The following is a 10,812-nucleotide window of genomic DNA, read 5'->3' as shown; positions in this document are numbered from 1 at the left end:
CACCATGATAGAACCTAACAAGTTCTACCATGTAGAACTTGCATGATAAGACTTGATGAGTTCTACCATGTGTGTGTTCCTCCACATGACAAGATGGAGGAGCAACTCAAGAAGTGATAAGCATTGTTGGAAATTGTGTCATTGCCTACATTGGATAACATCGTGAGTCCTTCTCTTGGGCTTAGGCTCAATGTTGATCCTAGGTTTCACAATACAAGGAACGTTTAAACCCTCTACCTCTATCACCATATCTAACACTATAACGGGCGGGGGGGAGGAGACTTTGTGTTCCCCAAACACCTTGAATTTCCAACAAAATGTACCTATATACAAATACTATGTCCTAAAGTCTACATACCCACCAAAATTATAAACAAATACACACATATGCACATCTAAAGATAATCACAAAAGCATAAACACAATCACACACATGCATGCAAACATAATCCCACTCACACAATTAACTCCACGATGACACATACACATTTGAACGTCGAATGGGCTCACTTGTTCTCATGCCAACAAAAACACAGGCATAAGCACACCAAAAACACTTACAAATTTACATATACTTTCATAATTCGATACAAACACATTTGAATGTGCACTCATACTCAAATATATCCACCAGTGCACACACATACAACTTTGCATTCACATTTATAACAAACACAAATTGCATCAGTTTACCTTCACTGAAACACATATAATCTTGCACACTTACATATATGTGTCAAATAGAATCATAATTCACGTAGAGGACCCACTACATCACATTTTCTCGCACACATACTTACCAAAACCAAAGCCAACTTTCCTAGTCCAAGTTTGGTGCCACTCGCATCTTTCACACCTTTGTCGCAGATTCTATTTACAATGTATGATACCATATACGTATTATATTTGTATTATAACCAAAACCAAATGCATAGCCATTTTGTTTTCCCAAATTTCTTTGCTTGCAATCATTATTACTTTGCCTCCATGCGAAAGTTGCAATTAGTAGTTCCTTAAGGTTTCAAATTTTATTGATGCCGGCTTTATTAGTCAAGCAATGGTTGTCCTACCTGAAACCATATCTCTTCACACAATTGTTTATGTATGAAAAGCCTTTGGACAAGAAATTCTCCCACGCCACCCATAATGTTGTGTGGCATTCATGTTATAAAGCCTCAACCTCAACACAAAGGAAATTAGTTCCATGAGGTATTGACTTCAAGTCCCACCAAGATGTATGTGCATGTGGATGAACAGGCATCATGTTGCCTTGCAATACTACCTAATGCTTCAATGGAGATGGACTTCCTCTATCTCAAGCTATCCACTTATACTCTAATGTATTAGATTGCATCAACTTCCTGCAAATGACTAACATTGATATACACTTTCTAAAATAGAGATTAATACTCAAGCCTATCGATGGGGTACGCATATATTACAAAATGGCATATAGATCATGTTTACTAGATTTCACTTTCTTCATATAAATAAGTAGCCTCGTGTACCTTCTAAAGTAGAGATCACTCATGACACTAGAATACCACATCAACGGGCCCGACACATGTTACATGTTACGTGGATTCACATTATCCATGTGTTAGCTAGGTTTCACCAACAATCTACGTCCATCCCACCCGTACATAGTGGCATGGTTCCACCAAGACAACTAATGACATGTTTTTTAACTTGTTTTGCCCAACTTTGTTTCTGTACTAGCTTTTTTTTCCTTAGACTATTGGGACTATTAGCAACTAAAGACCCTTTTGTTTCTCTTGACAAATATGCTTTCTTTGCCCATCTCGTAATCATCGATCTACCAAATTCCTAAATTGAAGAAATGAGGACATCACCCTTAGCTTAATTGAAAAGCTTCTCAAAAAGAGACGGGCAATTTTGTGTGCACAAGTAAAGTTTTTCTCTCAAAACTTTCTCAATATATCTCTAAAACCTTTTTAGATGTGAAAAAATTATATTGATGATAGACTCTCTCTCTAGCTCTTTTCGTAAATAATGGCTTTCATTACGAAAGAAAAAACACCACCATGACTAACTTACAACAAACTATAGAACCCCTTCTATCTAGGGATCTAAAGAAAACTACGACATCAAACTCAATGCCACCCTACACACCAATTCATATGGCAAATATGATGATATGTGACCTTGCAGAGTTCTCTCTCTTCTTGGTTGAGATTTTGTGACTTCTCTAACACTGTCAATTGCCACAAAAGAAGTCCTTTTAACTTAAGACCATATTTTCTCACCCCAACTTGTGAATCAAAAAGGAAGGCATTCCGCATATTCCAATTGAACCATAGCCCCCAATACCTCAAGAACTCAAAAATAATTTGAAAATGAGGCATCGGTTCATTGTTCTCCATATGTGCAAAAACCCAACTAAAGGAAGATAGACTTACTCCTGTTAGAGACATCCACACTAAACGGATACACCTCCAAACCATCCTTGCCATCGGGCATGAAATAAATCGATGCCTACTATGTTCCAATTCCACCGAACAAAAGAAACACAATCCTTTAGTAATGTTTCTTCTTTTTAATGCATCCCCTAATGGTAAAGCTCCAACCATAACTCTCCAAATAAATACCTTGGCTCGTAGCATCAATCGAGAACACCAACCTACCTTGATCACATGAAACCACCAAGTAATGGGCTTATGAAAACCCCATATCTTTATAACCCTTTCTTCCAACCATTTATGTTTGTCAATCAACTTGTGATAAGCAACATTCGTTGTCTCTCTCTCTCTCTCTCTCTCTCTCTCTCTCTCTCTCTCTCTCTCTCTCTCTCTCTCTCTCTCTCTCTCTCTCTCTCTCTCTCTCTCTCTCTCCGGCTATGCACACTTTGTCCTAAACAAGTTTGCGAGTCTGAGTATCACACTTTGATACAATGTGTTGCCTATTGATCATATTCGACCATGCTTTCCACATCTCTTCGACCAAGCCCAATCCTTGCATGAATTCCTCTCACAACCACAATGTGCACTCTCGATTGCAACATTCATTGGTAAAGTTCTTGAACATCAAGAGTCACTACTCACTTTCACATGTATCACGTGAAATGTAATATTTTTGGTCTCATAGGTCATATTTGACCTCCGAAAATGATAATATAATCTCTCTCTCTCTCTCTCTCTCTAACTACCCGCAATTATATAAATAAATGTGTGTAAAAAACACTACTTACAATGGGTGTGACAATGGAGTATGGTCACCCACTAACTACACTACATGGGTAGTGGAACATGTTGAATTGCCAATAGGCAAGATGAACATTCCACTGAGGAAAGAATCTCCACTTGTTCCAATAAAGAAAATTGTCACATTAGTACTCCCTTCAACTTTCGTAGATATGCTTTCACTCCATGTCTACCATCGAATACAAAAGTGTTGCGCATGTTCCAATTATGACACAATCCCCAATATCTCAGAAATAGAAAAACGATCTCCATCTCTGATTTTGGGTCAACCTGTGTAAATTGTGCAAACACCCATTGTCTAGGTGTCAAATAATATCGTGATCAAACTTGCCAAATTTGAGAAATGTAACTCCAAATCTGACAAGCAATCAGACATTGTATAAATCAATGAGTACTATGTTCCATTTGAACAATGCAAAAAAAGCAATTACCCCTTGCTAGTCCACGACGCTTTAAAGCTAATCTCAAAGGCAATCCTCCAATCAAAACTCTCCAAATGAAGAACTTTGCTACAAGTGGCAATTTAGAATGCCAACTACGTTGTAAGATCTGCCACCACCCATGATCAGATTTGTGTATTTTCCATTCTTCTTCAACCTTAGATGATAGTCATCCAAGAGACTCAACAGAGCAATGATACAAAAGATTAGTAGTCACTTCTCTCTCTCTCTCTCTCTCTCTCTCTCTCTCTCTCTCTCTCTCTTATCGTAATTAGCTTACCCTAGTGGTAAGTCGATAATATTACAAGCACTGTGTCTTAGGTTCAAAACCCAATTTTCTCACCTCTCTATTATATATATCTCTATTTCATTAGATGCCACTCTGGAATTTTCTCTCTCTCTCTCTCTCTCTCTCTCTCTCTCTCTCTCTCTCTAGACACCACGAAACTGCAACGAGCCAAAAATCCCAAAAGTCTGAGGGCAACGTTACATCAAAAACATGTTTTAACACCATCATCGGAATGTCATCACTTTTTTTTGTCTCTCTCTCCCTCTCTCTATAATAGATCACAATCTGTCTCTGAGGAAGTTTAAAATATATCTATGTATTCACCAAAAGCGTATCCTTATCTTTAAAGACCCTTCCATCTTAAATCAACGAGAGTTGGGGGACATTTCAAAAGGCAAAAGCTTTCCGTCCAGTAATCCTTGGGCACTTTTACTAGTCTGTTATATACTTATTTTTGGTTTCTTTCGCCGAGGCCAAGACGAGGAGACAACATTTGTAAGATGCAATCACTTGTTTGGGTACCATGGCCATGCTAGGCTTGGGTAAAAAGATGGTAATGTGTATATCTCTCTCTTTTTATAGTAATAACCCCCCCTCTATATATATATATATCTTATTATAGTAATTACCCTAATGGTAAGTCATTACACTACTAGCACTGTGTGCTAGGTTCGAAGACCCAATTTTGTGACGTCTCTATTACTTCCATAGATATCTTTTTATTTACTAGAGAGGAATGTAGTAGAGACTCGAGCCCATGACCTGCTTGTCTCCATTGGGCTAACCTTACCAATTGAGCTAGATCCATGTAGGCAATCTCTCTCTCGCTCTCTCTTTCTCTCTCTCTCTCTCTCTCTATCTCACTCATTAAAACCCTCTCAAACATACAAGCTCATTAAGTCTCATTCATGGCAATGGCTCAATAACTTCTCCTTCCTTCTTGTTAAGCTCTCTCTCTCTCTCTCTCTCTCTCTCTCTCTCTCTCTTCATTGATACATTGTCCTTACACTCTGTTCCCTCCTCTTCCCTGCTTCCCCTGCAATGGATCCTGATTCCTACCTCAACCTATCCTCTGATGCAGATCATCACTATCTCAACATTGATGAGGACTACTGGTGTACCATGATAGCTTCTACTCATAGTAACAATCCTAAAACGGATGTGCCATGGTTCAATTCTCCCTCAACCCAACAAGAGCCAGAGATCTCTGATTCTTCTTCCTCTCTCCCTCCTCATAATAATAACAGTCAGAACAAGAGAGGTTCCCCACCTCTTGACCAGGCTACATTGATCACTGAAAACTCTTCCCAATACACCTCTGTTCTGAAGCTCTCTGCAGTTGTCTCTGCCCTCCCATCCTTCTCCTCCACTCTTAACATGTCCAAGTCTGCTTCTTATAACCTGAACTCTTCCGCTAGCTTCATCTCGAGGAGCTACAATAGAGCTAGTGCGGCTAAAGTAGCTTCTTGTGTGGACAAAAGGGGTCCTCCACCAAGTGTAGCCAAAGACCATGATGGGTGGTGGTTCACTAATGGTGATGATGGAGTAACTTATGTCTCAAATAGTAGTAGTATCAACCCTCCAAATATAGCCACATCTAGAGATGGTGATCATGGGTATGCCCTAAACACTCAAATTAGCAAAGAAAAAGAAGAAGAAAAGTCTTTGTACCATTACGGTATGGGTGCTCCAATTGCACCTAAAAATGGCCCTACTATACCAAGAGGTTGGCTAAAAGAAAAGGCTAAAGAAAAAAAAAGACTAGGAGAAGAAGAATTTGAGGGTGTGATTGAAGTGAAGCCTCCAATTTCTAATGTTATCATAGTAAGGAGGCCTAAGGCATGCCCTAGTAAAAACCATGACAATAATATTGATAATGATGATGATGATAATGATGGTGTTGGTGATCACCCTAAAAGGATCAAACTTGAGTACCCCCATGATCATAATGACACTACGTCTGTGAGGTCCAATGTACGTAGACCCAAACCTTCACCTAATGCCGGAGAGGAGGGTTTGTCGACAAGAGAGGCCCACATTCTCTCGGAGCGGCATCGCCGCAAGAGCATGCGAGAATCGTTTACCATCTTACAATCTCTCATCCCCAAGCTTCACCGCAAAGTAATGAATCATCGTTTTTCGTAATATTTCACCAACTTAGATCCCTTAAGTACTGAACTAGATTGTCATTGGCATGAATAATCTTGTTCTAAGTTAATCAAATCTCATCAACCAACATGCAAAATCATGTTAATTACATATTACAAAAAATCATGCATAATGATGATACCCATTGCATATTATCATGTTACATTCATGGATAGATCTTATCATTGGTTCATGATATGCTTTGAGATTATTTTATGCATGAACCATTTTCATAGTTAATTAAAACTCATTCACCAAGATGCAAATTCATGTCAATGATGCCTATCATATATTATCAATTTACATGCATGGATAGATGTTATTAATCGTTAATGATATGCATAGATATTATCGTGTGCATGAATCATGTGCGTAGTTAATCAAATCTCATTAATGAATATGCAACAAATTCATGACAATGATACCCATTACATATTATCATTTTACATGCATGGATAAATCTTATTAGTGATAAGGTGGGCAACATTTTACATTTTATGGTGTTACATGCATGGATAGGTCTTCTTAGTGATAAGATGGTTCATTATACGCATTGATTATCATATTGTAGATTACATGCATGTCAACTCCCAAACTTGTGTGCCCTACCTCCTCCTTTATGAAACATGTGTGAATTAATTGAGGAGTTAGAGACAAATTTATTATGTGTTAAAAGGTCCACTCTATTGGTTGTAGAGTTCATGCCCAAGAAGTTAACTAGCCCCCTATAACTAGTCTCATTTTCTTGAACTTGATTGGAGGGAGATTCCCCGATCTATGTTTAAGCCTCCTTGTACAGTCTCTTTGTAATAATCCTTCGTAACTAATGGGAAAGTAGCTTCATTTTGGGAAAAAAAAAAAAACTAGTTCCCTATAAGAACCCATGTTAGTAAAATTTATAAATCGTGTTTAGTTAGCTAAAGGCATGTCAAATATATGTGAGGCGATGCATACACTATTTTCCCTCAGAGTTTCTCTTTGACATCCAACATTAACAACCCTAACATTTTCTAACTATGTACAAGGAACACGTTAAGTTTCCCTTATGTCTCCTTATCTACATTGTCCACCACATGGTGGGAATCTAGATATTAGTTAAACATTCTCATTGATTCAGAGGTCATGGTTTCAAATCTCTATCATGACTTTAGAGTTTTGGTATATGTTTTTGACATTACCCCCTTCCTTTGATGACTTTTATCTTGCGAAAATACCCCTACTTCTCATGTTTTTCCCTATGTATTGTCAACATTATGAGCTTCTAGCTGAAGGTCTTTACCTCGATAATTATTCATGTCATAAATCTTTAGGTGTTATACATCCATAATTTTCTTGAAATAATAGTGGGGAAATTTGTCTCTCAAGACTTCTTTCAATGATAAATTTCATTTATTTATTAATTGTTGCCTAAAAACTCCTATTTCTATTTGGATATATCCAAATTGTTTTTAATGGTTTACTTTGATTTATATCCTCATTTATTTAACCCCCCCCCCCCCCCCCCCCCCCTCCATTTCTTTTTAAAATTGTCATTGTGAATGACAGCACCTCGATAGGATCACTGTCTTGACTGAGGTGATCACATACATAAAATCGCTTCGTGGAGTGCTCAAGGAGCTGGAGCAAAAGAAGCTAGATACATTGGCACTCCTAGGGATAGAAATAGTATCAACCAAATCAAACCACGAACTCAATACACAAGAGAGGACTCACAATTGCAATGTGACATATATTATGGAAGGTACTCATGAAACAGCTACGAAGCAAGTAGGTGGTGAAGTGATGGTTGAGGTCACTGTGAGGTTTTCCCGTGCCAATGTCTTCATCACACTCAACATTCCAAGGAGAAAAGGTGTGTGGACAGGGGTCCTTAAGCTTCTTCACAAATGTAGCATTGAGATCTCCAATGCTAGCCTCACCACTATTGGGGATAGCAGTTTCCATTCCATCCATGGAAAGGTAAGGCTTTCCCATTGTCAATTCTATCTTTTAATAATTAGTTCAAATGTTTGATTAAATCAACTGGAGATTTTGCATTCATCTACTAGTGTTATGAACTAATCCAAATGTTGTAAGTACTCAATGCTTGAACATATAGTATCATATGAAGGCACAAGTTAGCCTTTCCTTAGATCTTCTTGTGAGAATGTTAACTAGAGGTGAACAATATATGGATCAACATGAGAGCATTGAAATGCCGTAGAGTTTTAACTTAGATTGGAATTGTGAATCTTTGAAATATATCTCTTGAACTACAACTTTTTTATAAGTGAAGTGAAAAGTTGGACAAGGTTATAATATTATATTTAGGGATTTCCAACCATAATCAAATATGCAATATGTTAACAATCGTAAGAATGTTCTAAGTTGTTATGACATCAATAGTTGGTCGATGACGAGGATGACTTTGTGTACCCATGGGTTTTGGAACCCAAATCTCCCCACATCCTAAGTTAGGTATATGCAAGTGTTAAGAACTTTGTTCGTAATCAATGGAACAACTTCTTTTCCACATTTTAAAGTAAAGAACATCATAATTGCATCATAATTGCTAAGGTCGTTAAGTGGAGAGCATTATTTCCTATTGTGAACTCAACTAGTATTGTCAACTTTTGGTGAATGATGACAACATTGTCTTGAATGCTAGCAATAGGGTGGGCTTGAATAACTTCAAATTTATTGAGGAGTCTAGACTCTTTAGATCTGAGTGTCCACATATTTACTTTGTTTGAATGTGTTTAACCTTGATATCTACATAATGAATTATGTACACATTCATGAAACCTTCATCTAGAATATTAAGATAGGATGGACATTTTGGGACCCACAATTTTCATTTGTAGTAAAGAATATTGTTGAAACTTGATATGACTATGTGAGACTTTTCTTGTGACTCACAATATACATCTATGTTCTATGACTATCATTTATCTTTTCCCGAAAATAAAAATTTAATGTTTTATTTTGGTCGTGTGCGTGGTAATTTTACACTATCGAGCCTAATATGCATAGTCAAAAAGTAGATATACCTCACGTGCCTAAATCTTATTTACAAAGTTCATTGATTTACTCCGAGGAAAGATGTAGTTAGATAAACTTGCTTGTTTTCACTGTAGGTTAATTATGCATCAATTCAATTCTGTGTTGTCAAATACAATTGCATGCGATTAAATAATGTGATTAATGATTCAATTACTATTGTTCTTGGAGTGATTCGTGATGGGCATGACATGATTAGTGTTATATTTGAATTATTGTAGTTACAAGAGTAACTAGCATGTGATAATGTAACTATTACTAATCTCAAGGTCATTAGTAATAATGATTACAATTAGATCTAATTATGACACCACTGCATTTTATTTATTTTGGGAGTCGTGTCAAAAAGTGTGGCATTTTCAGTAACTGTGGAAAAGTAGATTGTAACATTTTGATCATTTTTCATAAAATAGGAAACTTCAATGTTCTCTTTCCATTTACGTACCTTTGGTTTTTAGGAAAATGCCACTTGAATTGTTTAGCTTGGTTGATATGGAACATAAACAAAAGGTGAGGAAATCCAAAAGAAAGATATCCTCCGTTTGCACAATTTTTTTGTTTCATGTATGAAAAGGAAACTTGATTTATTAGGTACAGGAATAGTACATCTAGTAAGTTGTTAAATTATGTTATATTTTATAATGCATCATATTCTTTTGCAACTTAGAACATGGTCATAATATTGTTGCCTTCTCAAATTTGCGGTAGGCATGTATAGATTCTTATGACAATTGTTTCCATAAAGCAAGTATTTTTGTCAATATCTTACGAGGAAACCTTACCCATCAAAAAACATGTGCCTCACACTCTTTAGATTCAAAACAACACACACAATATTTGTCCGATGCAAAGTCGCCCATTTCAAAAAGATACACTTGCATCAAAGCATATAATAAAATAGCACATTAATCTTCTTTTCCTACCTTTTGGGCTTACCATTTTGAGCCTATGGTTGGTTAGCATTTATTCATAATGGATGAAACATTTTCATCAATCATTGTTTGCTTTTGTAGTCCGTTATCCATAGTTGTCTATTTTGGCTTTTGTTTTGTGAATATTGTGAGGGAGCTTAAGGAACCTAGGTAAGGGTTCTATTAATTGTCAAATTTCATTCAATGTATTTGGACAAAGGAATGTAGAAAAGCTTAGTGAAATAATCAATCAAGCAACTCTATGTCTATTAATCATCACTTTAAACCAACCCCGTTGTTGAATATTTCCTTGTTTATTCAACTAATCTATTTGTTGTGAAGATAACAAACATGGCTCACATGGAAGGTGTTGACCTGCAAGAGAAGTTGGAGACCGTCATCGTGAAGGAACTCGGGAAAAAGCATCAAAGTCATCGAAATCATAGATAATGTCTAATTTATGATGCCCATTTAATAATAATTGTGTGTATACTACTTTTACACACTTCTCTTCAATTTTTTGATTTTGTATCTTATTTTGATTCATTCTAAGGTGAAATTGATGTCAAAATTGTCTTATGATATTAATAACATTTTGTTAAGCCAAGTTCTAGTCATTGTGAAGATAATGAGTGAAGAGGATGTGTGTGGGAGCATGAGGACATATACGATACAATTGGAATGATATAAAGAATACTAGAATGACTGTCTTGATGGTTAAGATGGTTTTGTCAACTATTTGGAATTTGAGATGTTGCGAATTC

The 10,812-nt window shown here is 36.6% G+C and overlaps 1 protein-coding gene across 1 annotated transcript; it reads left to right on the top strand.

The window, feature by feature from the left end:
- Window positions 1-4,991: 4,991 nt before the first annotated feature.
- LOC147861471 (uncharacterized) lies at window positions 4,992-10,513 on the top strand. Its single transcript, XM_087322389.1, has 3 exons — window positions 4,992-6,071; window positions 7,644-8,057; window positions 10,391-10,513. Exons 1-3 carry the CDS (start codon window positions 4,992-4,994, stop codon window positions 10,496-10,498), a joined length of 1,602 nt encoding a protein of 533 aa, XP_087178515.1. The 3' UTR covers window positions 10,499-10,513.
- Window positions 10,514-10,812: the final 299 nt, after the last annotated feature.

This window comes from Azolla caroliniana, unplaced genomic scaffold (assembly GCF_043228905.1).
Source record: "Azolla caroliniana isolate FFs.n. ecotype wild unplaced genomic scaffold, voAzoCaro1.0.p SCAF_7, whole genome shotgun sequence".
In the NCBI taxonomy this organism is placed as follows: Eukaryota; Viridiplantae; Streptophyta; class Polypodiopsida; order Salviniales; family Salviniaceae; genus Azolla; species Azolla caroliniana.
This window is presented reverse-complemented; position numbering and strand designations above follow the sequence as displayed.

Coding starts and splice junctions, on each gene's coding strand:
- LOC147861471 (XM_087322389.1), top strand. CDS start 4,992: ATGGATCCTGATTCCTACCTCAACCTATCCTCTGATGCAGATCATCAC. Junction 6,072..7,643: donor TCCCCAAGCTTCACCGCAAA/GTAATGAATCAT, acceptor TGTGAATGACAG/CACCTCGATAGGATCACTGT. Junction 8,058..10,390: donor TCCATTCCATCCATGGAAAG/GTAAGGCTTTCC, acceptor TTTGTTGTGAAG/ATAACAAACATGGCTCACAT.